Below are 27880 nucleotides of genomic sequence, written 5' to 3' on the forward strand. Positions count from 1 at the left end.
CCAGCAAGGCTTATGGCAGGGCTGGGGCTCGAAGCGGGGTCCTGGAGCCCATCTGTGCAAGGATGTGTGCAAGGAGCAGGGCCTGATCCTGCTCCTGGGAGCTGCGGGTGTCGCTGGAGGCTCTCGACCCCACCTGTGCACGAGGGGGACTGGAATTTTGGGTTTTTTTCCCCGCAGTTTGATGGGGAAACTGGTCTGACCCATGTGTGTTTCTCCCTGCAGGTGTGAAGAAGAGGACTAAAGTCATCAAGAACAATGTGAACCCTGTATGGAACGAGGTGAGCGTGTCCCCATCCCCGCGGGGAACAGTCGGGGATGGAGGGTGCTGTGGGACCCGGGTGCAAGCCCAGCAAGGTGCCCCAAGCACAAGGGGCTTGTGGGGGTCCGGTGATGCCCGGGGGTTGTCACCCCACGGAGGGTTTGGCGTCAGTCCTCATCAGGGGCAGCTTTGTATTCGAAATTCTGGGCACTGGCAGTGGAGGAGCAGGACCGAGCCAGCTCCGCACGGCCCTTTGCTCCAGCCTCTTCCCCTTTCATCAAGATCTTATCAGGGCTAAGCACGCACATTAAAAGAAGCTGTTTAAAAATATTGCAGCTCGAGGGGAAAACAAGTGTGTTTTACTCATCAGCTTGGCCCAGGGGAGACTATTTTTTCCAGCACCTTCTTCCTCCTAACCCTGACCTGTACTTTTGTGGGTCAAAACTAAAAGAAAAAGGGTTTTGGTGAGCAAACTAACACCTTTTTGGTGCAGAAACGCTGTGTGCCAGCTCCCATCGTTTTCTCCTTCACTTTTAATCCATGATGAGGAGAAGGCCTTTGCCCGGTGCATATTTTTTCTGTGGCTGTGCCGGGAAATTTTGCTCAGGGCACGCGTGGTGCCGAGGTTTGTGCCGAGGGGCCGGGTTGGAGCTGTCAGCACCGTGATGGTGAAGCCGGTCTGGCGTTTTGGTTCTCCTCCTCGAGCCCACGGTGGTGCCGGAGCCGGTCAATGCCTGTGTGAGCATCGTGGTCCCAGCTGGGCGCTGACCCTGGCTCTCCTCTCCTCCCCTCCAGGGCTTCGAGTGGGACCTGAAGGGATCTCCCCTGGACCCGGGCGCTGAGCTCACCGTCGTCGTGAAAGACCATGAAACCGTGGGGAGAAACAGGTGGGAGAAGCGTCGGGTGCTGGATGCGAGCCCCCTGCCCCGCTCCCATCACCGGCGCAGCCCTTGCACACGCGCGTGCACGCCCAAAGCTTTGCACAAGGGGGCTGGGGTGGGCGGCGAGGGGCATTCGGGCTCTCCCCGGGCTCCACGCGTTGCTCCCCGGCGCCGACTGCCCTTTGCGGCTGGTGGGAGGCGAGAGCCGCATTTCTGGGCTGCTTTGCTCAACGGCCGGGGAGAAAAACCAGCGTTTGAGGGCAGGGAGCACACAAGGGACCCTTGTGCCCGCTGCCTCCCCCGGGGTTGCTGTACCAGCACGGCCGCCTGCCCCGGGAGCGATGCCGGCGCCGCGAGGCCCCGGTGATGGGCACTTGGCCCGGGAGGTGTGAGACGGCGGCCAAGCTCCTTTCCCGAGCTGGGAAGGGCGGCGTTTGCAAAACAAACAGCCCGGGGCGGCTTCCTTTCTCACAGCAGCTCCTGGTGTCCCTCGCTCCGGTGGCAGCGGAGTTTTCCCCACGGGGTCGGGGTCTCCCTCCTCGTAGCGGCTGTGGTAGGAAGGAGGGCGAGAGCGGACGGTGATCCCACCTTCAGCCCCGGGACACACAGCCCGGACACCCTCCGGCAACCCACGTCTGCACGCGGGGCTCCTTCAGCTGGGATCGCTGCTTGCACAGGGGAAAAAAATATAGGAAGTAGTTTATTTTTAGGCAGCGGAGGGTGGGAACCTGCTGCCCTGCTCCGGCTGGGATGGGGTGGATGGTCCCAGTGCAAAGGATCCCATTTCCAGGGCTGGAGATGATGCTGGATTTGCTCTTGGGCTGGAGGCCAAGGGAGGTGGAAACTGGGTCTGGTCCAGCTCGGTGGCGTTGTGCGTCTCTATAAATAGAGAGAGGAGGACGGGAGAAGGGTCCCAACTCCTGGCGCAGGGAGATTTTGTCTGTCTGCGTGGGGAGCAGCCGCTCTGCCACGGCCCACAGGGACCACGATGCTCTTGCGAATGGTCCCCTCTCTGTCACGAAGGCGATGGTGGATTTTTGCTCCCAGCTGCTCCATGATCTTGCCGGAGGCTGACTGGGCTGTAGTTCCTCGGGTCTTCCTTTTTTCCCTTTTTAAAAATGGAGGCTACGTTTCCCCTTTTCCAGTCAGTGGGAACTTCCCCGCACTGCCACAACTTCTCAAATATGATGGATAGTGGCTTAGCCACTTTATCTGCCAGTTCCCTTGGGACCCGCGGCTGCACCTCATCAGGTCCCATGGACTTGTGCACCTTCAGGTTCCTTAGATGGTCTCGAACGTGATCTTCTCCTACAGCGGGCAGTTCTTCATTCTCCCAGTCCCTGCCTTTGCCTTCTGCATCTTGGGTGGTGCGGCTGGAGCCCTTGCCGGGGAAGACTGAGGCAAAAAAGTCGTTGAATACCTCAGCCTTCTCCATGTCCCAGGTAACCAGGTCTCCCCTTTCCTTCTGGAGAGGGCCCACATTTTCCCTCGTCTTTCTTTTATGATGGATGTACCTGTAGAAGCTTTTCTTGTTGCCCTTGACGTCCCTGGCCAGATTGAATTCCATCAGGGCTTTAGCTTTCCTAACCTGATCCCTGGCTGCTCGGGCAATTTCTCTGTATTCCTCCCAGGCTACCTGTCCTTGCTTTCACCCTCTGTAGGCTTCCTTTTTGTGTTTGAGTTTGTCCAGGAGCTCCTTGTTCATCCACGCAGGCCTCCTGGTGGTTTTGCCTGCCTCTCGTCTTTGTTGGGGTGCATCACTCCTCAGCTTGGAGGAGGTGACCCTTGAATATCGGCCAGCTCTCTTGGGCCCCTCTTCCCCCCAGGGCTGTACCCCACGGTACTCTACCAAGCAGATCCCTGAAGAGCCCAAAGTCTGCTCTCCTCCAGTCCAGGGTAGCCAGCTTGCTGTGCGCCCTCCACGCTGCCCGAAGGATCTTGAACTCCACCATTTCACGGTCACTGCAGCCGAGGCTGCCCTTGAGCTTCCCATTCCCCACCAGCCCCTCCTTGGTGAGAACAAGGTCCAGCGTGGCACCTCTCCTCGGCTCCTCCACCGCTTGGAGAAGGAAGTTGTCATCAACGCGCTCAGGAACCTCCCGGATCGCTTGTGCCGTGCCGTGTTGTCCCTCCAACAGAGAGGTACTGGGGTGGTTGAAGCCCCTCGAGGACCAGGGCTTGTGAACGAGAGGCTGCTCCTCTCTGTCTGTAGAGGCTTCATCCGCTCGGTCTTCGGGGTCGGGTGGCCGGTAGCAGACCCCCCCCGATGTCACCCGTCCCTGCCCTCCCTTTCATCCTGACCCACGGGCTCTCGGTCGGCTCCTCACCCGTCCCCAGGAGGATCTGCTCCGTGATCTCATCGCGCTGTTAGGACAGCACAAAGTGGTCTGAGGGCTTTCCTGGCTCTGGGCGAGGAGGAGCCGGGCAGCAGCACTGGATCCACTCCCCGGCCAGCCCTGGTTCTTCCCCGGGTGAACCGGCACTGCTGGCTGGGGTGGGAGGTGGCATGGCGCAGGAAGAGTTAACCAGAAGCTGAACACCAGGGAGGAGCTGAAACGCAATAGGGGATATATCAGTTTTATGGTGGTTTAAAGTCCTCCTGGATGATGGTGGCACAGAGACACCAGCCTGGGCTGCCAGCAATGATCTCACCCATCTCCAGTGAAACCCCCAACCCCTTGTGTCTCTCTTTTCTCCGCTGGCAAAGAAAAATCCATCAGCGCTTCGGTTTATGGCTCCTGGTTCCTCAGCGTGGGCTTTTAGGTGCTTTTCCTTGATAAAAAGGGGACAAAGTCCCCAGAGATGCTTGCCCCTGGCTGGGTCAGAGTCACCCGATGCCCGTTCCCGTTCTCCCAGGGCAGCTGCCAGCCGGGGATGCTGGCAAGCGCGTCCCCCCCTCCTTGCCCTCCAGGTCGGTTGCTGGTGCCCGGTTTTGCCCCAGCTGTGGCTCCTCGGCCCCTTCCCCTGTTGACTCCCCGATTGCTCTTCACCCCCAGGTTTTTGGGAGAAGCCCGAGTGCCCCTGCGAGATGTCCTGTCCTCCCCCAGCCTGGCGGCCTCCTACAACCTCCCCTTGCTGGACACCAAGAAGCAGAGCACCGGGGTGAGTCCCTGCGCGGGGACCAGTGAGGCCGGTGTAAGCAATATCCCTGCCAGCTGCAGCTCCCAGCTGGGGACCAGTCTGGGCAACGTCCCTACCAGTTGCAGCTCCCAGTTGGAGACCAGTCTGAGCAATATCCCTACCAGTTGCAGCTCCCAGTTGGAGACCACTGTGAATGCTGTCGCTACCAGTTGCAGCTCCCAGCTGGGGTCCAGTCTGAGCAACGTCCCTACCGGTTGCAGCTCCCAGTTGGAGACCAGTCTCAGCAATGTCCTTACCAGTTGCAGCTCCCAGTTGGGGACCAGTCTGAGCAACGTCCCTACCAGTTGCAGCTCCCAGCTGGGGACTAGTCTGATCAATATCCCTACCAGTTGCAGCTCCCAGTTGGAGACCAGTTGTCCCATCCTGGGCTCGTTTTCAAGAAGCAGACCACCCGGTGGCTGGGGCAGGGGGGCAGCAGGAACGCGCTCGGTCCGTGCTCGCGCGGGGACTCCTGCGTCGTGCCGGGGGACTCACCTCCCCGCGTCCCGCGTGTCCCCCTCTCCTCCTCGCCCTGAAGCCTGGGAAGAGCTTTGCTGGGGACACCCCGGTGCTTTGCTGGGGACAGCCCAGCAGCAGATGGGTCAAACCTCTTTGCAGGATGGCTGTTGGCGGGGGCTGCAGCCTGTGCACCCCTGAGACAGGGGTGTCCTCGCCAGGCGGCCGGTGGGCTCTGCGGGGAGCACTGGGAGCACCCCCCGCAGCCCGTTAAATCTCGCGTCTCCCTTTTTGCAGCTCCCTTCTCCTTGAGCCTTTCCCCGGCTCTGCCTCGGCATCTCCCTCCCTCCATCTCCCTTCCCGGCGGATGCAGCGTCCGGCCCCGGCTCAGCCCAGCCTGGGGCTGCCATCTAGCGGGGTGGGGACCGGGTGGTCACCCCGCTGGGACCCCGCATGTCCCTGGTGCTCCCATGGGCCCTGGGACGCTTCTCCCTGCTCTGTCCCTTTTTCCTGGTGTTTGCAGAGTTGCTGCCGCTGTTTCGGCTGCATCCCCCACGCCTAGGCAGAACATCATGGGTGGCATGCAGCACCGAGGCTCAGACCCCGGGAGAGCGTTTCTGGACACCCGTATAACGATTATTTCCTTTTTTCCAGGCTTTCCTCATCCTGCAAGTGTCCTACATCCCCCCACCAGGAGCTGCCCCCTTGTTTCCCCCTCCGGCCCCCCCTGAGCCAGCACCAGCTGCTGCTGAGCCCGACACGGTCACTGGTAACCAGAAACCTTCGCGTGTAGCACCAGGGGTGGATGTGTCCCCCCGTAGCATCACGTTTTTCGCAGCCAGACCCCTCACCCTGCAGTCCCACGATGCCTGGCCCCACCTTGCTCACGTTTTCCATCTTCTTTCTCGCCCCACACAGAGACGGCTGGAGAGGAGGAGACGGAGGATCAGGTGGCAACGGGGGATGAGACGGAGCCCTCCTCCTCCTCGGGGCCGCCGGGATCCGAGCCCCCCTCGCTGCCCCGCAAGCCCCCCACGCACCATGTCCAGGGGTTGAAGAGGAGGAGGAGCTCTCCCAAAAAGCCTCTCTCCAACAAGCCGCAGGACTTCCAGGTGAGACGAGGCTGGTGGGGATGAGCTGCTCTCCTTGAACCCACCTCCTCAGGGCCCCCCAGCCTGTCCCTATGGGGGGGTTTGTTACCTGAGACACCCCCTGAGGTGCCCATCCCAAGGGTAGGACTCACCCCAGTGACTCCCTGCCCTGTCCTCCCTCCCATCCCAGATCAGGGTGAGGGTCATCGAGGGCCGGCAGCTCCCCGGGGTCAACATCAGACCCGTGGTGAAGGTGACGGCCGCCGGGCAGACCAAGAGGACGAGGATACGCAAAGGCAACAGCCCCTTCTTTGACGAGGTGAGGGGGGGGAATGTTTCTGCTCCGGGTGTGCCTGGGGGTGTCAGGAAAGGCTCAGGAGCGTGATGGGTTGGAGTCCCGAGTGATGGAAACCCCGGTGCAGCCCAGAGGCTGGGATGTGTCAATGGGGACTTCAACGGGAGAGAAGCTCAGACAGCAGCAGGGAGCCCTTTGGCAGGTCCAGCATCCCCTGCCTTCGTGCAGGGCTCATCTTGGTCACCTTCCCAAGGTGACTCGTGTGTCCCAGAGCCACCACTAGCATCCTGGTGGCATGTCCTGGGCAGGGCTGCGCACAGGCAGGGGTGGGCAATGCAGCTGGGCTTGCAGGATGGGTACGCTCAGGCTTGTCCCCAAAGCAGATGCTTCAAGCCTGCCTTTTGGGATGTCCCCAAAGCCTGCTTCAACCTGCCCCTGTGCTTTATTTGGAGACCCCCAGGAGAGCTGGTCTGGATGTGCTTTTGTCAACCAGCCCAGCAAAAGCAAACTGGAGGATATTGCTCATCGGGGTGCACCAAAGTCACCCAGCACAGCCCCTTTGGGGGGGCTGTTGCTATTAACGGGGTGGGGGGTCACCTAAGAGGAGGGGAAGAGGCTCCAGCCTGCAGAGTTGGGGGCATGGGAGAGGCTGGGAGGTGCGAACATGCCCTGGGGGGAGGCTGGGGCAGACCTCCACCTTGCACCCTCACCCCTCTTTCCTACAGACCTTCTTCTTCAACATCTTCGAGTCACCGGCCGAGCTGTTCGACGCGCCCATCTTTATCACGGTGAGCTTCAGGAAATGTTGGTCCTGCCCATCGGGAGGGCTGGGGAGATGCTCGGGGCCATCGCCCTGTCCCCTCCCCACAGGATTTGGGCTGTATTTACTGTTTTTTCCCTATTTTCATCCCACAGGTTGTGGACTCTCGGTCTTTCCGGACAGACTCTGTAATCGGAGAGTTTCGAGTAAGGCCACCCTCTCTCCTCTTCCCCCCTGTTTTCTGCCACGCTGACCCATGGGGCGAACGCTGGCATTTCTTTTTTGTTTCATTGCACAGATGGACGTCGAGACCATTTACTCCGAGCCAAGTGAGCCCAGTGGGTGGTCGGGGTCCGGGCCAGGGTTACCTCTCGCGGCTGGGTTGGGATCGCTCTGGGAAACCCTTTTTTTTGGGCCAAACATAGGGGATACACACACACCCCACAGCTTTCCCATATATGAATCCAGACGTGTCCCTATATCCATCATCACCACCCATTTCTCTTCCCTTTCCCAAGATGTACGTCCTCGAGGCTTTCAAATCATTGTACCACCAACTCGCTGGCAGAAACCCCCACCAGCGCAGCTCGACTCAAAGTTTTTTATCTTGAGCCCTGCTCATTATTTCATCTTTTATTTTCTCTCGAAGACAGTTTTATCATGAAGATAAATTTCCTACCCTAATCACTACAGAGAAAAGCTCGGTAATTTTAGCCATAAAAAATTAAGACCTACAAGGCAAATCTCTTCATAACATGCTTTAACTTTTGGTCAGTCCTGAAGTGATCAGGCAGTTGGACTAGGTGATTGTTGTAGTTCCCTGCCAACTGAATCAGAGAATCATAAATCATTTAGATTGGAAAAGATCATCGAGTCCAACTGTAAACCTATTCTATTCTATTCTATATAAAAGGAAAGTAGTATTTATTATAAAAAACCCACCCAACAGCATCCTTGAAGCCATCTCCCTGCATGTCTGAGGACCAGTGCAGGAGTCTCAATCTCTTTTCTCCCCTAGAACACGCGTTCCTCAGAAAATGGCTGTTGCTCTCTGACCCAGAGGACTTCTCCGCGGGGGCCAAGGGCTATCTGAAAGTCAGCCTGTTCGTGCTGGGGCCTGGAGATGAAGCTCCTGTGAGTATTGCCCTGGCTGCGATGGGGGGACCTTCCAACCCTGGTACTCCACTGCCCTGGGCCACCAAACCCCATAGCTCTTCCCAGGGAAGCTGTGGCTTTGATCTTCCTCCATTTTTGGGGCAAAGTGCTGGATTTTGGGATTTTGCTGCTCATTTCAGGACTTTTGGGAAGCGTGGTCATGTTTTTCTCTCGTCCTGTTGTCCCGCAGCTGGAGAAGAAGGAGGTCTCGGAAGACAAGGAAGACATCGAGGGCAACCTCCTGCGCCCCACTGGGGTCACCTTGAGAGGGGCTCACTTCTGCCTGAAAATCTTCAAAGCCGAAGACTTGCCCCAGAGTAAGTGTTTCCTTTGCTGGGCTGGAGCGCGCCGGATCCGGCCCTTGGCATTGTGGCGGGTTGCAACCTGCCAGGGAGGAGTAAGGGCACAGATAAAGAAACTTTATCCATAGCCTTGGTCCAAAGACCTTGCAGATACTGGTCAGTCGCAATGTACTGGGAGATAAGTCTCTTACTGGTGCAAACTGGTATTTAGCCTCCTGACCATCCCCACCTGGCTCAATGGAGATGCGCAACCCGCATGGTGGGACAGCCTGCACGGAAAGCCGGGGCCATCTGGACACCATGTGCTTTCATGAGCTTTCAGCATCTCTTTCCCCTCCCAGTGGATGATGCCGTCATGGACAACGTCAGGCAGATTTTTGGCTTCGAGAGCAACAAGAAGAACCTTGTTGATCCCTTCGTGGAAGTCAGCTTTGCGGGCAAGACGGTGAGCGGGGAGCCCCTCCGGGTCCCTGGGGCTGGGATGACAGCTGTGCACGGGGAAAGTTTGGTCCCAGCATGGGGAAAATTTGCTCCTTCGCTTTTCTGGAGCTTTTGCAAAGGTCCCATCAGTCCTTGTCGCACCCCATCTTCTTTCTCTCTGCATTGCAATGTCCTGCAGCCCAGCTGATGTCCCCAGCCCTGTCCCCATGCACGCTTGGAGCCGAGCGGTGCTGCCGGACACGGCGTGCTGGGCTGCACCGGAGTAATTTCTTTGTTGGGCTCTTCGTGGTGCTGTTGCATTAAAAATGGGAATGGAGAGGCTGAGCTCCTGGGGGAAGGGGGATAGTGCAGCAGCGGAAGGTTGTGCTGTTCTTGGCACTGCCTGAAGCGAAAGGCTGGCTGTCCCTACGCCACCAAATGTCCCCCCCCCACCATGACCAGCCAGGATGTGGAGGTGGCTTTGGTGGCTTTGCAGAGCCCTGTCCCACTCCCTTTGCCGCCGGGTGCCCTCCAGTGCCTTCACCAAGTGATATGCCCACAAACTGCCACTCGTCTTTTGATCCGCAGCAGCGCTAAAGGGCTGAAAGTCTCCTCTGCCCATAAATGTTCCCCTGGGGACAGTGCCCGGGGTGGGGGGAACAGAGGCTCAGGACATGATTCTGAGCAACCACAGGGGGAAGGGAGTGAGTTTCTGGTGGTCCTGGGGGGGTGAGATCCCCGAGCAGCCCGTAGCATCCTCTGCCTCCTGCCCAGATGGGGTTTGCCTACGTGATGCAGAGCCCCGCCGGGCCACCCACCGAATGGAACCTGTATTTTGGGGGACCTGAATCTTTCCAGCTCCGTGGACGTGGCGTGCGGCAGCCCTGCTTTGCTGAAGCGCAGCCGTGACTGAGCTGCAAGCACTGCGGCAGCGCTGACTTTTCATTCCCCGTCTTGCACCTCCAGCTCTACTCGAGGATCCTGGAGAAGAACGCCAACCCGCAGTGGAACCAGCGCCTGACGCTGCCGGCGATGGTGAGCACGGGTGCCTGCTGCGGCCCCCCCCCGCCCGCCCGATCCCACCGCCGCTCACCACAACTCTCCCTCCCTCTTTTCCCAGTTCCCTTCCATGTGTGAGAAGATGAGGATCCGGGTGACCGACTGGTGAGCGGGGAGGGGGCTCGCTGGGGGGGCTGCCTGTGGGGAAGGCTGAGCTGGAGGAGCGGGGTGGGCAGGGGGAGACCCCATGGGCAAACCCCCCAGGTCCATGGTGCGACGGCATCACGGGTTGTGTTGCAGGGACCGTCTGACGCACAATGATATCGTCGGCACCACCTACCTCTGCATGTCGAAGATCTCGGCCCCCGGCGGGGAGCTGGAGGGTAAGAGGTGGGGGGAGCAGCAGGACAGGATTTGGGGTGCATGGCCATGGAGGAGCACTGCATGCTCGTGGCTGGAGGTTGGCGTTGGCTTGGAGGATGTCACAGCCGGGATGGTCCCTGTCAAGTCGCTGGTGCTGGGGGAGACGTGGGACGGGGTGCTGGGGGTTGCTCTGACCTGCGGTCTGTTTTTGGGTTGGACCTGGCCCCCCCTGGTTTGTGGTTTTGAAGATCTCCAGGTCCTCCTGCGGGCGTTGGGATGGAAAGCTGCAGGACCGTGGTGTGCCGGAGGTTTTGCTTCCTCTTTTCCTTGCTGAGCAGAGGTGGCTGTGTTCCCCCGTGCGGTTGGTGACGGGCAGTGGTGTCACCGGTGCTGGAAGATGCCACATCCCACCCGTGCGTGCCCCCACTGGTGGCTCCTCCTTAGGTGGCATTTTGGGGGCTGTCACAGGGTGGGATGGGCGTTCAGGTCCAGCTTGTGCTGAGGGTGCTCTTTCAAGTCCCAGGGGCTTTCTGAACCAAAGGACCACCACGGAGGGGCTGGCAGGGCTCAGCTGGGTGACACCGACTGTGTCACCGGTGCTGAGCAGGAGGGCAGGGAGCTGGGACACGGTCGTGAGGCTGCCGAGAGTGACGGCAAGGCCAGGAGCAGAGGTTGCCCTAACCTGCGTGAGCATCTCCTGCTGCTAATGAGCTTTGGTGGCATCTGCAGCCCCATCGGGGCTCCCCTCGCTCTGCTCCCTTTGCTTCGTGCATCTCTGAGGCTCTCGGGTTCCCTGCAAACCCCCGCCTCATCGCGAGCATCCCCACGCCGTAGGGACGGGACTGGTAGCAGCCACCGGGGCTTGAGCCTGATGCAAAGCTGCAGCCACGTGTCCTGCAGCCTGTGTCCCCCCCCAGCGCTGCTTGGCCGTGCATGCAGGCGTGGAGTTGGGGTGCAGCACTGGTGTCCCCTGTGGTGCTTGTGTGTCCAGCCCCCACTTCTTCCCCAGTTAAAGTTTAGCTCCTGGGCTGGGCTGGAAAGAGAGAGAGAGAGGCCGGGGAGGGAGGAGGAGGAGGCTACGAGGGGTCTGCCTGGGACCAGGACACCCCACCCCACCCCTGAGACGTACTTGATCGGGAGGAGGTGCTGGGGAACCGTGGGTGCCCCCCTGCCCCGTGGCTTCATCCAGCTTTTGCAACACAAGCAGCATCCTTCAGGGATGCTGAAATCCTCTTTCATACCAATCCCACAGGCTCCGGGAAGGCGATAGGGCTATAGAATCACAGAATTATTTAGGTTGGAAAAGACCTTTAAGATCACCGAGTCCAGCCATAAACCTAACACTGCCAAGTCTACCGCTAAGCCATGTCCCGAAGCACCACATCTACACGTCTTTTAAATACCCCCAGGGATGGTGACTCCACCGCTTCCCCGGGCAGCCTGTTCCAGTGCTGGGCAACCCTTTCAGTGACAGAATTTTTCCTAATATCCAATCTCTGTAACAACCTCCCCCTTTCTCTCTCTGTCTCTTTAGTTGGCACCAAAAGCCCATGAGAGCATCCACCCTCGTTTCCCATAACCCTCCATCCTTCTTCCACGCTCCTCTGCCAGCCTTTCCTAACCTCTCTCCATTTCTTTGTGCCTCAGATGAGTTTCCTGCTCTCGCGAAGCCTCTGAAAGCCTCAGACCGTACGTCCCCTTAGCCTCTCGGTTTGCAATCGCCGCTTGGTAATGGTTTTGCCGGTTCAGCTCCCGTTAGGGCTGCATCGTGCTCGAGCCTGGGCACCTGGGTGGGAGGAAGGGACGGCTCCAGCTCAGCCTCCCCACTGCCCTTCCCCACAGCGGATTTGGGGTGCCCGTGTTGGGCAGCGGCGTCTTCATGGTCTAGCGCGTGTTGTGTGCTGAACTGGCTGTGTGCGGGGAGCAGCCGGCTCAGGAGCTCAGAGCAGGACCCTGCAAACAATTTCTGCCCCTCCGCTGCTCTTTCTGCTCGAGGTTTCATAAAAATGAGCGATTCTCTTCCAAGCACTCTCTTACTGTGTTAAGGGGAGTATGGGGCCAGCTCCTTAGCTGGTGTAAATCCCCTACGCTGGTCCACACCAGCAAAGCGATGCTCTCCTTCTCTGGGGACCCTTCCTGGGATGGGGAAGCTCTGTGCCCCCCGCACAACCCCACATCCACCTTGTCTTTCTCCTGCAAAAAGGTAAGCGGTCGTAGGACTCAAAGGGGGTGAAAAACTGCAGCGTTTTGGTGGCCTCCAGCCGCGTGCGTGTGGTCCCCATGGTCCTGCAACGAAGCCCCGCGGGACGTGTCCCCGAGGTGCCTTCGGGACTCTCTAACGGCTCTTTTCCCCTGCGGTCCGCAGTGGACGATGGGCTCGGGTTCCTGCCGACCTTCGGTCCCTGCTATATCAACCTCTACGGCAGCCCCCGGGAGTTCACCGGCTTCCCCGACCCTTACGAGGCGCTCAATTTAGGAAAGGTGACGTCGGCTTCTTTCCAGCACAACCTAAACTAAACTACCACCCCTCCTTGCAAAAAGAAAGCTGCTATTAACCCCAACTGGCTTTGTTATTAGGAGCCTGCACCACGTTTTCTGCCCTGCACTGGCTATTCCTGCTGCCTAAACGCCTCCTGATATTGCCCTGCTGCCCAAACTCTCTCTACCTTCAAAGCGCTTGCAGAAATACTTTGCCTGATCTCGCTCCTCTGCAATGAAGCCCACTGAAAGCAAAGGCAGAGCTCGCCCGCGGGGAGGGGGGACCGGGGTCCTGACGCCTGTCCCTGGTCTACCCCAAGGGCGAGGGAGTCGCGTATCGCGGCAGGATACTGGTGGAGCTGGAGACCAAACTGGTGGAGCACGTGGAACAGAAGGTGGAGGACATTTCCGTGGATGACATCCTGCGGGTGGAGGTAACGGGGTCTCTGCGGGGTATCCGACCCCGTGGGCTCCGGGGTCGGCCCTCCGGCAGCACGGCGTGCGGGGCACTAGGGAAGGGACGTGAGTGTTGGTCCCGGGTGGGTGATGTCCTGTGAGTGGGGGAGTGCTGGGTGAGCTCCGGGAGGGTGTCTCCTGCTGCGATTCCATCCCAAGGTGTCCAGCTTGCTCTCTCTGGTCTCTTGCATGGAAGAGAGCAGGCCAGGGTGAACGTGGAGGAGCGGGAGATTTGCCTCAACGCAGGCGCTGTTGCAGATGTGCTCCTTCTGTTCGTTTCTCCAGGGTTAAACTGCGTTTTTTTTTTGTGGGAAGTTCTAGCCGCCTCCTTTGTCGTTTTTTTTCCTAAATATCTCACTCAAAATTCCCTTGCTGCCTGCATCATATGCTTTTCTTCCCTGCAATAAACTTTCCATCTGGGAGGCTTTGCTGGGTCGGCGTGTGCCAGGCAAAGAGTCTGTGCGCAGGAGAGCGATGTCTCCTCCGCTGACGCAGCCTTCTGCCTGTTGCAGAAGTACCTGCGCCGTCGCAAGTACTCCCTCTTCGCTGCCTTCTACTCGGCCACCATGCTCCAAGACGTGGACGACGCCATCCAGTTTGAGGTCAGCATTGGCAACTACGGCAACAAGTTCGACAACACCTGCCTGCCCTTGGCCTCCACCACGCAGTACAGCCGCGCCGTGTTTGATGGTGAGCAGCGCGGGGGTGACCAAGCGCTGGGATGGGTTGTCCAGGGAGGGTGTGGAGTCTCCATCCTTGGCGATATTCAAAACCAAACTGGATGTGGTCCTGGACAACCTGCTCCAGGTGACCCTGCTTGAGCAGGGGTTGGACCAGGTGGACTCCAGAGGTCCTTGTCCACCTCAGCCATGCTGTGAAGGGGTGGAGGGGGGAAGCCAGGACTACTTCTCTCAGCTCTGTGCTGGCTTGAAGTGGTTTTTGGGCCCTAACAGTGCCCATTTCTCTTCAAGGAAGAGCCGGTGCTTTGGGGTGGCCTTTCCCTGGCTCCTCTGGGGCTCTCGCTCTGGCGTGAGATGTCCTCACCCCACTGGGGTTGTTCTGCTGGTTTCTGGCCTCACTGCTCTGCAGGAGCTGCTGCAGCCGTGGAGGTGGATGCACATCCCTTTGGACCTTGGTGTCCATTGCTCTGTTGCACATGGCTTTGGGGAACATAACACCCGCCCTCTTGCTCCAGAAGAACCCCAGAGATGGGCTTCTGCCCAAGGCCAAATGCTGCACTGGCCCCCTTCATCTCTGCTCCGGTCCAGGGTCCTCCGTCGCCCCAGTATCACAAGCTCACCAGTGTGCTCTGCCCTCCAGGCTGTCAGTATTACTACCTGCCCTGGGGCAACGTGAAACCCGTGGTGGTGTTGTCATCCTACTGGGAAGATATCAGCTATCGGACTGATGCCCAAAACCTCCTCCACCACGCAGCAGACAGGCTGGTGAGTGCCGCGGTGGCAGGGAGCATTGTCCACCTCCTTTCTGCATCCTGCCTGGGGGAGCAAGGAGGGGACGGAGACCATCTCCAGGCTGGGTCAGGTGTGGGGTTTGATGACTCTTGTGCTGCGAAGGGGAAATCTGTTGGCGTCCCGTGGAGTGAGGGAGGGAAAGGGACCACCCTCATCCCACCTGGGGTGGGAGTGGAGTGTGAATGCAGTGCTTTGCCGTGCCGCCCACCCGCCTGCTGATGCAGGCACAGGAGGCAAGGACCTTCCTTCAGCTCCTGAGCTATTTATGGGATTTCTCGCCGTATTTTACTGTCGTTTCCCCTGGAGTTCCAACAGGAGCAAAAATGGAGGTGCAGAGCCATGGTGGGAGCCAGGCTGGAGTTTTTGATCATGGGCAGTAGCCCCCGGCACTCGCTGGGAGGGTCCTGGACATGGGGTTCAGTGGGGTGTTGGGGGTTCCCCACTGTGCAGCTCCTCTTCCCTCCTATCGTGCAGGAAGCAAACCTGGAGAAAGTCCACCTTGCTCTCAAGGCCAACCGGTCGCCGAGTGAGCTGGACGCCCTGGGTGCCCAGCTGATGGATGACATCATCGCCGACTGCAGGTATTTTCTGCCAGTTTTGAATGTGAGCCTTTTCATGCCGTTTATTGCAAGAGCACTTATTTATCTTGGAAGGGACGACTTCTTTTTTTTTTTTTTTTCCTTTTTTTTTTTCCCCCATCTGAAAAACAGCGGTCATTTGGTAATGTTTGCTTCAAAGGTTGCTGAGCCAAGGCACGGAGTTGAAAAGGTGACATTTAAGGCAAGTCATAAATTTCCAGCCTTCATGCAAGGGCTGCAGCGTGGCTTACCTGAATGAGCAGCATTGTGTTGGGGCAGGAGCCAGAGCCAGGCCAGCCCAGCCGGAGGAACGGTGGGGTTCGTGGAGTGAGGAGCCACCGGTGGGGGTTCCCGCTTAAGTCTTGCGTGCACCACGTAGGAGGCACCCATACAGAGCACCCAAAGGGGTTGTTTGGCTGCGCATGGGTGTTGTGTATCCATCAGCTGGACCACAGAACAGGGATGTTGCAGGGCTGGATGGCACAGCCATCCCTCCGTCCCCATGGGCAGCACCAGCGGTATCTGCTGCTGCTTTGCTTTTCTAAGCACTTGAACATTCGTTCAAGGGAGGCTGGCAGGGTGCCACGGGCTTTCCCTCCACATAGCCTGTTTTTTGGGGCTGGATTGCGCTTTGTGAGGATGAGGAACCTCTCCGGGGAGCATCGCTGCGGTATGACCATGGCGTTTTATCCCAAGGACAGCTCAGCCCTCAGGAAGGTGTTTCAGGGACTGGCCTCACCAGGGTCTTTGGACCATGGTTCCCCTTCAGGTATGCCCGTGAAGATGATCTCCAAGTCCCGTCCCATGCCCATGCCTGGCCACGCAACTTTCCTGCAGCAGCTCCATGCCATCAGTCTGGGGAAGGGCCATAGTAGGATGGTTGGTGTGTTTTTAGCCCTGGCAAGCCCTTGCCAAGGGGAATTAAGAGAGCTGCCATGCCTCTCGGAGCTTTCTTGCCTCGGGAGGCAGGCGGAGAGCAGCCGAGGTGTGGAGACAGCCCTGTACCGGGCTGGGACACCCCATTGGTGACAACCGGTGGCTGTGGCGGGTGGACCTCCTTGGCCACTGAGCTCGTGTGGTGGCTCTTGTTGCTTAGCCTCAGCAGAGAGCAAGAATTTGGCCTTCTTGCTTGTCCCTGAGGCCACCAAACCTGCTGGGACCAGTTGTCCCCCACCTCTTCCACAAGAGCCACCAGCCTGCAGGACCACGTGCACTGTCCACCTGGGCTTCTGCCAGTCACCAAGGGTTGGGGAGATGGTGCTGAGCTTGTTGCCAAGCCCTAGGTCCCCCTTTCTGTCCCCCCTGCTCTTTGAAAGGCCCCAGGAGAGGTCATGGAGGTGCTGGGGTGCAGCGGGCATGGGGGTGCAGCATCTCTGGACCCTTCCGTGACACCCCTGTGGGAACAGACACCTCCTTCTTTTGGGCAAGGAGACCTTGAACGAGCTGACCCTGCTCCGCAGACCTCCTGGAGGACACGCTTAAGAAAACACACGCACATACTTACAACCTCCCTATTTATTTGCTTTTGAGCCTCTTAAAGGAGATGTGTTTCACCCCCCCACACGCTGGCTCTGCTGGAAAGGTCAGAGCCATCCCTGCTCCTGGGCACGCGGGACGGGACCTGAGGGATGAGCCACAGCTTTGGGTTTTCCAGAGATGCTGCGCCCTCCAAAACAAATTCAATTAACCGGGAGGGGAAAAATGTGGCCACGGGATGTGCCAAGCCCGTGGTTCCCGCTGGCTCCTGGCCCTGCTCCGTGCTCAGCTCCTGCGGGATGCGGCTCCTCCGTCTCTGTGAGGGCTTGGCGTGGGGACCGGGGCTGGCTGGCGAGGGTGGTACCCACGGCGGGGGCAGCTGGAACAGCCCCAATGGCTTTTTGGGGGGGTTTTGCACTCTCTCCATGCTCTCTGCCCGGGGAGGGGATGAGCTGAGCCGTGCAGCTGGACCTGTCTGCAGGTCCCCCCATGATGCTGCCAAAGCCTGGTCTGCATGCTCAGCCAGGACAGAGGTCCTTCCATCGGGATTTTGGAGGGATGGGACAACCCCCTGCCGCTCTCCAGTGCTTCCCCATCCTCCTCCGGGTCCAGACCTCCCCATCTCCTGTTCCCAGTAGGAAAACAGTGACGTGCTGCCGGCATCGCCTTGCCCACGTCTTTTCCAGACCTTCGTGTGAAGAGAGGGGAGACGGCCCCACTCTGGAAAAGAAAAGAATTGGAAGTAGCATACAAACGGACAAAGTCAGGGAAAGATGAGTCGTAGCAAACCCAAGTCCCCAAAATGTTGAACTGCGGCCAGACCCAGGCGGCTCCTCCAGCTCCTTTGTGCTGGTGAGCAGCAGTGCTGACCTGACGGGTGGGATTTGTCCTTCTGCTCCTGGCCCTGTCTCCCGTGGCACGAGCATTGCTCTGTGCTGGAGCTCAGAAGAGAGCTGCCTGTCAATTGACCCCTCCGCCGTTCCCTGCCAGAGCTGGGAGCACGGCAAAGTAGGCAGGGGATGGCCAGAGAGCCCCTGCTGCAGAAGAGGGTCCATGTTTTGGATCGTCCTTTTGGTCTTCCCCGTACTTTGTCCAATTCTGTTGCATCTTTGCCCAGCTGGAAGCACAATGTTCACATGAGGAGGCACCGGGCATTGATGTGCTGGCCCAGTGATGTTCTCAGTTCAGCCCTTTAGCTTTTTCCTAATAATCCGTGCCTGGAGTGGTAACAGCCAGCGCAGCACCCATCACTGCGGACAAACTCAATGCTCCCATCTTTTGCCACCTGCCTTATAACCAGCTCTTTGCCCAGGAGATGACCATCCTCTTGGCCCAGGGTGGCAGAGCATCCCTCTGCAGGGGAGCTCTCGGGTCCAGGCTGTCTACCTCCCTGCTCTTCGCGTCTTAGTTGTGGTTTCTGCTAATTTGTCGGATGCAACTCAGACTTGCTGATGTCGGGTTCCCTGAGATCCTCCCGGGTCTCTTTGAGGTTGCCATCATGTTCCTTCTTCCAGTCCTCTATTCATACTAATAAAGCACATTAATCATATTAAGCAATATTAATAATATTAAGCAATATTAAGCAAAAAGCTACAGATCCCACCCAACCGTCCAGCTGTTCCCTACCTGAATTGCAAACGATTTGCTGCTTGACTGATTTCCTCCCAGTCCTCTCCTCCCAGCTGCCAAGGTGGGATGGACCCTGCCCTGATGTCCTCCTGGCTCCCAGCTTTTTTTGCTATGAAAAATGCTGCTTCCAGCTCTGGCTCCCCAGCACCTGTTGCTCGTGTCATTTATCCACCTGAACAGGGACAGTTTTTTGGGTTTTATGCTTTTAGTGGGGGCTCTTCCATCTTTTTACCTTTTTTTTTTTAACTACTTCACGGTATTTTTACATTTCATTTGGTGGAGTCTGTGGTCTTTTCCATTTTCCCATTTGAGCAAAATTTAACTTCATTTAACCGTTGTAGGTGTTACAGGTCTTCGACATGCGGCACATACCTCCAGGAACAAGATATCTTCAAACCATTTCCATGCTGCCTATAGGATTTAACCCTTTCCGCTGCTCCTTTCCACAGCTCTTTAACACATTTCTTCCTTTTTTGCGTAGTTTTATATTTTATCTTTCTGAAATGAAATTCAACTGCAGTGGGTATATTCAGGTTTTTTTTCCCCCCTCTTTTTTTTCCCTGTTCCTGCAAAGATATTGAAGTACATCCTAGTTTCTGCCACAAAGTGGTGTTTGCTTGGTGGGTGAGCTCTGTCCTTCCCATGCACCAGGGGCAATGCAAGCCATGGCAAACAAGTGGGAGGTCAGCTCATTAGCAGCTCCCTTGTAATAAATACACAAACAAAGCGTGGACACACAAAACTGAGTTCATGGAGTGCAGTCAGTCTAACCATGGAGGGCTTGGGGCTGCAACCCCAACACAATCCTTTAATTTAGCTCCTTGCACGGGATGCTACTGAATGGTTGGGCTAATTAGCAACACCCACAGCGCTTCGGCTCCCTTTGGAGATAAGAGTAAACCCAATTCTCTTTAAGAGAAATGAAAGAACTAAATTTCACCACCCCCATTTCTACCATCCGTCCCTCCTTAAGCCTCCTGTGACTTTGACTTTATGCAGAAAGTAGATATTTAATTTGCGGATTTGGCCAGACCAGGTTATTAACCTGGGACAACCTGTGCTGACCGCATCCTGGGCAGGTACCATGGTGCGTGTCTGTCCCTGGCATGTCTCGATGAGCATAGCTGGGCAAGAGATGTTGTCCTTCTTATTTATTGTGCAATGAAAATGGGGCTGATGGAGCCCAGTCCCACCGCGAGGGGGGAACGCTGCGGCTGGCGAGGGGCCGCAGGTTGGAAGCTGGGAGCGAGAAGAGCATTTATAACAGCAGCACCGTAAATCACTGCATTTTACAGGAAAACCTCTAAATGGCTCAGTGCAGTGAAGATCCTCCCGGACTCCTGAAACATTTATCCAGCAGCTTGAATCAATTTATATTAAAATGTGTGTGTGTGCTCGTGTGCGGTGTGCTCGGCTCAGCCAGGGCCCCATCCTGGCTGCTGTGGGTGATGCGTGGGGGCTGCATGTGCGGTTTGAAGCTCCTTTGCTCTTGGCATTGCTGTGTTCCCCAAACGTATCTTTGGTGGCTTGTTAATCCTTCGGAAACTTGCTGAAAAGGAGAAAAAAAGATTTAAAAAAAGACAGCAAAACCCCCAAGAGAGGCTGAGCGAGCTGCTAATGCTGCATCTCTGCCCGTCCCTGCAGCCTGACCCTGCCCGATGTCCTGGGGAAGCCAGCCAGCACCCACCTGGACCAGAACATGTACCGGTTTCGCAGCACCAACCTGGAGCAGATAGTCAAGGCAGCCCTGAAGCTCAAGCACGAGGATTCGAGCCTGTCGGCGGCCCTGGAGCAGGCGGAGGACTGGCTCTCCAGGCTGAAGGCCATGGCAGAGGAGGTAATGCTGCCGCGGTGGTGGCAGGAGCTGCTTTTCACCTTGAGGGGGGGGAAAAATCTCATTTTTCCCAAGCTCGCCATCACGGTGCTGTTTTGGTGCAACGGCTGTGAGCGCTCGCCCGGTGGTGGGGTGGGAAGCAGAGACTTCAGGCAGAGTCCCGGTCCCCCTGCACAAGGGTTGGACCCGCGTTCCCCCCGCCGTGACGGGAACCGAGTTAGGAAGGTGCCGGGTTTAGCACCCGGCCGTTGAGGTTTAGCCTCATTCATGGCAGAACTTTACAGCACGGCCAGTAAACCCTCAGCTAAAGCTGTTCTGCCCTGGCCAGACCAAGGTGGGGTCCGGAGCTGCCGAGATGGGATTTGGGTCGACTGGTCTCGCTCCATGGGCTTGGGCTGGCAGCGGGACTCGGGGCATGGCTGCTCTCCAGCCTCCCGCATCCCTCTGCGGCTGATGCGCTGGTTCGGCGCACCCCTTCCCGGTCCGACGCTACGGCTTTTGTGTTTTCCAGCCCCAGAACAGCCTGCCCGATATAGTGATCTGGATGCTGCAGGGGGACAAGCGCGTCGCGTACGCCCGCGTGCCAGCCCACGAGGTCCTCTTCTCCGGGAGCATCTCCAGCTGCTGCGGCAAGAACTGCGGGAAGCTGCAGACCATCTTCCTGAAGGTACCTTGGCTTTGGATGTATCCACATGCGTGATGTTTATTTTTAAAATGTTTTCCCCTTAAAAAAAAAAAGAGAGAGAAAATCAAGCAGGGAAACCTGAAATCCCAACACAAGGTTAACCCATGAGCACCTGGGGCTCCAGGGACCTCCAGCCCCAGTTTTGACCCTGTTGAAGCTGGTTCCTGCATGGTGAGAACCTGGTTGTTCTTCTAGTGGAGTTCAGCCCTTCTTACATGGATCTGCAGCAGATCCCCATGAATATCTTCATATTTTCTGCAAGTTCCAGGGAAGTGAAGATGCGTGCACTTTGGCCCAGATGGTGCCTTTTTAAAAAATATATTTTATTTTTTACCTTTTTTAAATGTTATTTTATGTTTTTCAAAATTCCTGACCCTCTGCCACCCCAGGAAATTTAAGCTGTGGCCTCCTTTGCCAGGCACTTACCGAGCTTCTTACATCTCAAATGATATTTCTTTGGCCTTTCGCTGCGTGCCAGCTTGGGAGCAGACAATCAGTGCTGAACAAGCTCTAAAAAAATAAAATGAAATAAAATAAACTGAATAAACCCCAAAACCCCAAGCCCAGCTGGCAGCAAAAGATGAACCAAAATATATTGGTTTTTTCTGTACTTTAGCTCTGGATGGAAAACTAGCATCACTTGAAGGGGAAAAAAAGTGACTGAGAGAGAGAAAAAAGGGCAGTGAGACATCTCCCTGTTTATTCTTTCTATTTTTGCTGACGTATGTTGGCTGGGTTTGGTGTCCTAGCCCTGAAGGGTGTCTCACCGAGACGCAGAAGCCCTGACCACCGGGGCTTTGAAGCTCCTCAAGGTCATCACCAAAGTGCTCTGCACGCCGTCGATGTCCCCCCCCTTCCCGGGGATGCTCCGTGTCCCACCTCCCCCCCTGCCTCCCCGGCCAGGGCTACGGGGGCTTCGGACCCACCACCCCCAGCCTCCCATCCTGAGCATCCCCCATTAATATCTCCGGGGGGGGTATTAATGGGGCTCTGCCTTTGGCAGTACCCCCAGGAGGAGGCGATGGGTCCCAGGATCCCAGCCCAGATCCGGGTCCAGCTCTGGTTCGGGCTGTCGGTCGATGAGAAGGAGTTCAACCAGTACGCCGAGGGGAAGCTCTCCGTCTTTGCCGAAACCGTGAGCATCTCGCCGCCGCCACCCTAAAGGGTTTTTTTTATTTTCCTCTCTGGTGTGGGCAGCAGCTCCACCATGGAGGGGTGGGGGTGGGCTGGACCAGGGGTGGGGGGAGTGTGGGGGGGTCACATCAGCCCCTCCCAACTGTGAGGAGAAAGAGCTGTTTCCACCAGCATCCAGCCTGAAAGGCTGGGGAGAAGGTTGGTAACGAGCCATAAAGCCGCATTTTCACTTCACATCTCCTTCCACTTACTTCGGGGTTGGGGGCAAAAATCTGGGGGTGCCCATAGGGGTGGGGGGCTGGTGGGGGGGTTAGGCTCTTCCCAGGAGGTCTGTCCTCAGGATGGAGCTCTCCAGGAAGGAAGGGATTATTCATGGGATTTCAAAAGGATTATTCATGGATTTTGAGCCTCCGATGCAAAACCCTCTCTGCTTTTGCTCCCCCAGTATGAGAACCAGACCAAGCTGGCGCTGGTGGGGAACTGGGGCACAACTGGCCTGACCTACCCCAAATACTCAGATGTCACTGGCAAGATCAAGCTGCCCAAGGACAGCTTCCGCCCCTCCACGGGCTGGACCTGGGCTGGGGACTGGTTCATCTGCCCGGAGAAGACGTGAGTGAGGGATTTCTGCAAAGAGCAGAGCCTAGGTGGGCTGTCCTGGGCACCCCAAAAACCTTAGCAGATGCTAAGCTGGTGGCAAGGTCACCCAGAAAGCCTCATGGAGGTCTGGGCTGCTGTGGGGCTTCCCCGTCTGCTTGCCCCGTCCTTGGTAGGCAACAGCATTAATGCAAAAATGCATCATCTCGGCGCTGGGTGATGTCCGCGGGGTGGTGGGTGCTGCACAGGCGCTCACAGACATGATGGCCCCAGCACCCAGGTCACCGGGGTGCCTGTGCAAGCCCCACGCTGAGGAGCTTCGGAGGTGGGATCCCAGCGGGACACTGAGGGGATGGGAGGGGACCGGGGGATGCTCAGCACGGCTCTGCCGTCTTCTTGCCTTGGATTTCCAGCCTGGGTTTTGGGCTTCGCCCGAGCTGAGCTGCTGAGGACTCGTGGGAGCTCTGCTTGGTGCCTCTGGGGTGGAAAGCGGGTGTTGGGGTGGCATGGCTGGCCCTCAGAGGAGGGAGGAATGGGGCTGTGCTGCTGCCCGTGCAGGGCTGGGAGGGCAGGAGGGGAAGCCCCTGATGCCGTCCATCTCCCCGGGGCGCAGGTTGCTGCACGATGTGGACGCCGGGCATTTGAGCTTCGTGGAAGAGGTGTTCGAGAACCAGGTCCGGCTGCCGGGAGGCCAGTGGATCCACATGACCGATGCCTACACTGACGTGGTAAGGGCAGAGCGGGCAGGCGGGGGCTCAGCACCAACCCAGGCTGCGGTGGCAGGAAGCCCCCCGGTGACTGAGGGGAGATGTAGGCATCTGCTGGGCATCGTTTGATTGAAAACACCCCTGTGTCCCACAGAACGGGGAGAAGGTCCTGCATAAGGATGAGATTGAGTGTCCTCCGGGCTGGAAATGGGAAGACGTGGAGTGGGACACGGACCTCAACAGAGCTGTGGATGAGAAAGGTATCAGACAGCAGTTTTGGGCATCTGTCCTGTTTTCATCCCCTTTACTCTGCCCATCGTGGTGTTTCCTTCCACGGTCCCTTCCAGCACCGGGGGTGATAACATCCCCTTCGTGGCTGTGTGAGCTGCCCCGCTGGCTTCAGGAGAAGGGGGTCAGGCGGTGGGGGTACCCTCTCCCCCTCGCGCTGGCTGAGGCTGGGACTGCGGGGTGTGCAGCCACAAAGGCAGCGTGTTCCTTGCTGCTGGGGATAGTCCAGGCTGTTCTTCTGGAAGACCTTACCTGGCTTCTGGAGAAAGAGAAACGGAAGGCATCAGGCCAGAGCGCATCCGAGATGGTCACAAGGGTTGGGGTTGCCTGAGGAAGGAAGGACAGAGAGGAGAGTCCCCAGGCTGTGACGCTGAGCCAAGGGCTGGTGGGACGCCATGAGTCCATCACCAGGGCATCCCCAGAGGGACACCCCCAGAGGGACACCCCCCTCGGGTAGCAGCACGAGTAGGTCCTTATCTGCACGGACCAGCAAACCGGGAAAGCGCGTTGTGTCTGGACAAACCTTTGCTATCAAAGCTGTTCCAATCTGGATATGTGTGAAGAGAGGTCCCGGACAGGAGGCAAGGTGGGGGGGGGGTCTTCTCCTGCCATCACCCCGGTGTTGCCTTCTCTCCAAGGCTGGGAGTATGGCATCACCATCCCGCCGGACCGCAAGCCTAAGGCCTGGGTGCCGGCCGAGAAGATGTATCACACCAACCGGCGACGGCGCTGGGTACGGCTTCGCCGGAGGGACCTCGCGCAGATGGAAGCCGTGAGGAAGGTAGGATGGGGGCCGGGGAGGAGAGGGTGAGAGCGGGTCGGGGCCGTGTCCCTGTCTCTCCGTGCGAAGGTGGAGATGCTTAGCCTTCTGCGGGGACCTGCTGTGCTTTGGAGCCTGGTCGCCCTGGTCTCCGTGCCGCAGCAGGCAGCAACCTCTGTGGTTTCCACCATGGTGGGGGGGGGTCAACATCTCCCAGAGGGTAAAGACCACTCCAGGGGTGCTTGGTTGGGCTGCAGGGTGGGACGGGGACCTCCGCCAGTGGGGAGAGCGGGACTGGCAGAGGTCCCCAGCCTGTCCCCTGTCCTGGTCCCGCTTCCCTCTAGGTGGTGCAATTGGACTGCAAATCCCACCGCAGCCCTGCCACTCTTCCCTCCCCCCTGCCAGTTCCCCCAGACACTTGCCTCCCTTTCCAGCACTTTTTTTCTAGATAATTGTGGCTGGAAAGCGTGGGGAGCCCCCGCCACCCCGTTTGCCAAAGGGATGCAATTGTCACAGGGAGCTCTGGGGAGAAAAAGCCTTCGTGGGCTTGTGACCGATGCCCCAGGGAGAAGTTCCCAGTGGTGGCAGAGCCACGGTGGCCCCGGGAGGGATCAGAGGTGGGGGCAAAGTGGGGGTCAGGCCGCAAAGATGGAGGCACTGGTGCTACACAGGGCTGGGCAGGATGCGGCCCCCTCCGTGCTCAGCACGGGCAGCCCAGCGACCCTTCTCCAAGTGGGGTTCACCCCAGGGGCTGGATGAAGGGCTGAATCCTCAGCGGTGGACGTGGCGGTGTTGGGTTAGCGGTTGGACCCGATGGTCTTAAGGGTCTTTTCCAACCTAAATGATTCTGTGATCCCAAGCTGGAGAGATACAGGGAGGGCACGGGGTGGGACAACTGTAGCGGGCGACAGCTTGAAGAGGCTGGACCCGGGTTTGGGTGGGCAAAACCTTGGTCCTGGAGAGCCCCATGCACAAGTGGCTTTACCCCTTGGCTGTGCCAAGGTCCCGCCGTGGTCACCTGCAGAGGGGCTGTGGGGTGGTGGGACCGGACCCCCCCCGAGCCCCGGCATGTCCCTGCCCGGCAGCACAAGCAGGAGGAGCTGGACGGGGAGGGTTGGGAGTACGCCTCGCTTTTCGGCTGGCGCTTCCACCTGAAGTATCGCCGGACCGACACCTTCCGCCGCCGCCGCTGGAGGCGCAGGATGGAGCCCCTGGAGCGCACCGGGGCCGCCGCCGTCTTCGCCTTGGAGGGGGCCCTGGTAGGTACCCACCTTTCCTCCCTCCAAAATTGTCGCTTGGGAGGGGGAGCCCCGTTGGGTCTGTCCCATCCCAGGGAGCGGACCTGGAGCAAAGCTCGTTATCTGCCACTCGTTATCTGCCGCCTGCACCCACCGCTTTTTGTTGAGCTAATATTCTGGCTTTCTTAGTACACTGGATTTCATAATCCTTTGGCTTTTCCAATAACTAAATGAGAACCAACCACAGCAGCACAAAGCCCCTATTATAGGGCTTTTTATTTTTTTTCCCCCATTTGGCTTTTTTTCCCTTCCTTCTCCACTCTGTCCTTTTCCCTCTGTCCAGCGTTTGAACCCAGCGGCCCCTTTGGGACGCAGGCGGCTCCATGGTGTTTGCATGCATCAGCCCTGAGCTCACACCAGCCCCATCTCGGGGGGGGGTGTCCCGGCTGCCGCCCACCCCCAGGGCTGCTGGTGGGACCCTGGCTTCTCCCCCTTCACCCTGGGGCCTGTCGATGTGATTTCTCTGCCAGACTCTTCATCCCTCTGCATCTCAGCAGAGGCAAGCGAGGAGGATTTAGCTGGAAAACCCTGTAACATGGGGTGTGTGTCCATGCACACGGGTGCAGGAACCCCCCCGTGCCCTTCCCTGGCTCTGGGGGCGAGGGGAGGTGGGAGGGTGCTGTCTGATGGGGCTGCCTTCGGTCTCTGCTCGGTCGTGCGGTTTTCCGAGGGACTCAGCCGTGCCCTCGTTTCGCCTTCATTAGCCTGCAAATGAACTGGGTTTGTGAGCTTGGCTGCTGACGGAGCCGTCTGCTGGGGGTACCAGGGGATGTGGGGGAGACCCGGGGGAGGAAAATCCCCTCCCCATGCCTGTGGGGCAGAGGCTGAAGCAAAGGGGAAGAGGCAAAAAATGGCAATGTGGCAACTTGCCTGGGAGCCGCTGCTTGCTTCACTCCTGGTGATGCTGAGAGGGTGGTATGGGGTCCCCGGTTGATTTAAGTGTTCCCCGGTGTCACTGGCATGCTGCTGAACCCCCCCTGCCCCAGGCTGCCGGGGGCTGCCCCTTCCAGCCCTCCACCCCCAAAGCCTGTTAGACCTGATGGTACCTACTATGCATATTTATTTTCCAAGCGTTTCTTAGCTGTGTCAGTTAGCGTTGGAGTCCCCAGTTCTTAGCAGCCTCCCAAATCTCTCCTTTTCCTTTATGCCAAAGTTACATCTATAACTTGTATTATATTATCATGTAACAAATCCAGTTTATTATTTTGCTTATTTTCTAACTGAAAAACAATTCTAGCAAAAAAAAGCAGTCGTTCTGCCTTGCCTCGCTTTGCCTTGCCATGCCATGCCATGCCTTGCACTGCCTTGCAATGACTTGCCTTGCAATGCCTTGCCTTGCCATGCCTTGCCTTGCCATTCCATGCTTTGCAATGCCGTGCCTTGCCATGCCTCTTCTTGCCATGCCTTGCCTTGCTTTTCTCTCTCCCCCTTCCCCAGCAAACTCTGCCCTACATGTCCCTGCTGCTCCTATATGACCCCAGTGCAGACATCCAATTCCGTCACACCAAGCAAATGCCTGAACCATGAATTTTCCCTGCTTGAATGTCAGCAAAATGCAAGAAAACCCTCAGCGGTGTCCTGGGTGACACCAGGGTCCCGGGGGAGCACCACGTCCCATTGCTGTAGGACCGTGCTGCTCCTGGGAGTTAAACCATCGCCCGGGCAGGGTGATGCTGTCCGACAAGGAGTAGTATTTACTTCAGGTGTGGAGATTTCGGGGGATGATCCCCCCACAGGGTGACAGCTCAGGAGGGAACAGCCTGGGAGAGTGGCAGGTGAATCCTTCCCCAGCTCTGGCTCTGGCTCCCGGCAGCCCAGCGGGTGCAGGACCAGGCTGCCCGCCCTTTGGGCTCCGCTCACCGAATTCCCCTCTGCAGTAGGTCATTCTGGCTCGCCTTGGTGCCCTCATATTTTGGGGTTACTGGACGCATTTTCTGTGGTCGCTTGGTTTTCTGTGGATTGCTTTATAAATGATCTGGCCATACTTTCTGGTTTTGCAGCTTCATGCCTTTCCAGCTCTCCTCTCTCACTTGAATAACTTACGTATTTTTCCAGGATGCTCTATCCCAAAATAATACCTAAATTTACATAGCGTCTCCTATCCAGCAACCCCAGACCCTCCAGACCTGCACAGGGTCAACCCTTCCATCTGCTGGAGCCGCAGGCGGGAGGAGGGAGTCAGAATGACGCAGCAGAGCTGGGATCGGGGTGGTGGGGTGACATGCCGAGGACAGGAAAATACGAGTGGGTGCTGAGGGCTGGGGAGGGTGGGCACCGATTTTTCGCTGTATCTATTTCTAATGCTTTTTGAACACAGGCAGAGGGAGGCAGCTTTCGCAGGCTGAGGTGTCAGGGATGCCGAGCTGAGCAGGGCACCTGGATGGGGC

General features: G+C 57.9%; 1 protein-coding gene across 9 annotated transcripts in view; it reads left to right on the top strand.

The window, feature by feature from the left end:
• Positions 1–27880, top strand: part of DYSF (dysferlin) — a 105773-nt gene that overhangs the window by 4838 nt on the left and 73055 nt on the right. For 5 of the 9 annotated variants that reach the window (XM_075041224.1, XM_075041655.1, XM_075041134.1 and 2 more), the window contains exons 2-30: positions 223–278; positions 1055–1146; positions 4137–4242; positions 5371–5485; positions 5635–5828; positions 5998–6126; positions 6828–6890; positions 7018–7068; positions 7161–7191; positions 7881–7996; positions 8208–8334; positions 8661–8764; positions 9706–9774; positions 9860–9903; positions 10039–10121; positions 11749–11790; positions 12467–12582; positions 12900–13013; positions 13548–13725; positions 14356–14480; positions 14982–15088; positions 19835–20027; positions 20536–20691; positions 21713–21844; positions 22289–22455; positions 23054–23168; positions 23302–23407; positions 24074–24216; positions 25281–25454. In XM_075041224.1, coding sequence (XP_074897325.1) covers positions 223–278; positions 1055–1146; positions 4137–4242; positions 5371–5485; positions 5635–5828; positions 5998–6126; positions 6828–6890; positions 7018–7068; positions 7161–7191; positions 7881–7996; positions 8208–8334; positions 8661–8764; positions 9706–9774; positions 9860–9903; positions 10039–10121; positions 11749–11790; positions 12467–12582; positions 12900–13013; positions 13548–13725; positions 14356–14480; positions 14982–15088; positions 19835–20027; positions 20536–20691; positions 21713–21844; positions 22289–22455; positions 23054–23168; positions 23302–23407; positions 24074–24216; positions 25281–25454 — 3248 coding nt within the window. The remainder of the gene's footprint in view (positions 1–222; positions 279–1054; positions 1147–4136; positions 4243–5370; positions 5486–5634; positions 5829–5997; positions 6127–6827; positions 6891–7017; positions 7069–7160; positions 7192–7880; positions 7997–8207; positions 8335–8660; positions 8765–9705; positions 9775–9859; positions 9904–10038; positions 10122–11748; positions 11791–12466; positions 12583–12899; positions 13014–13547; positions 13726–14355; positions 14481–14981; positions 15089–19834; positions 20028–20535; positions 20692–21712; positions 21845–22288; positions 22456–23053; positions 23169–23301; positions 23408–24073; positions 24217–25280; positions 25455–27880) is intronic. The other 4 variants (XM_075041491.1, XM_075041833.1, XM_075041402.1 and 1 more) reach the window with 1 other exon arrangement.

This window comes from Buteo buteo, chromosome 1, assembly GCF_964188355.1.
Source record: "Buteo buteo chromosome 1, bButBut1.hap1.1, whole genome shotgun sequence".
NCBI lineage: Eukaryota > Metazoa > Chordata > Aves > Accipitriformes > Accipitridae > Buteo > Buteo buteo.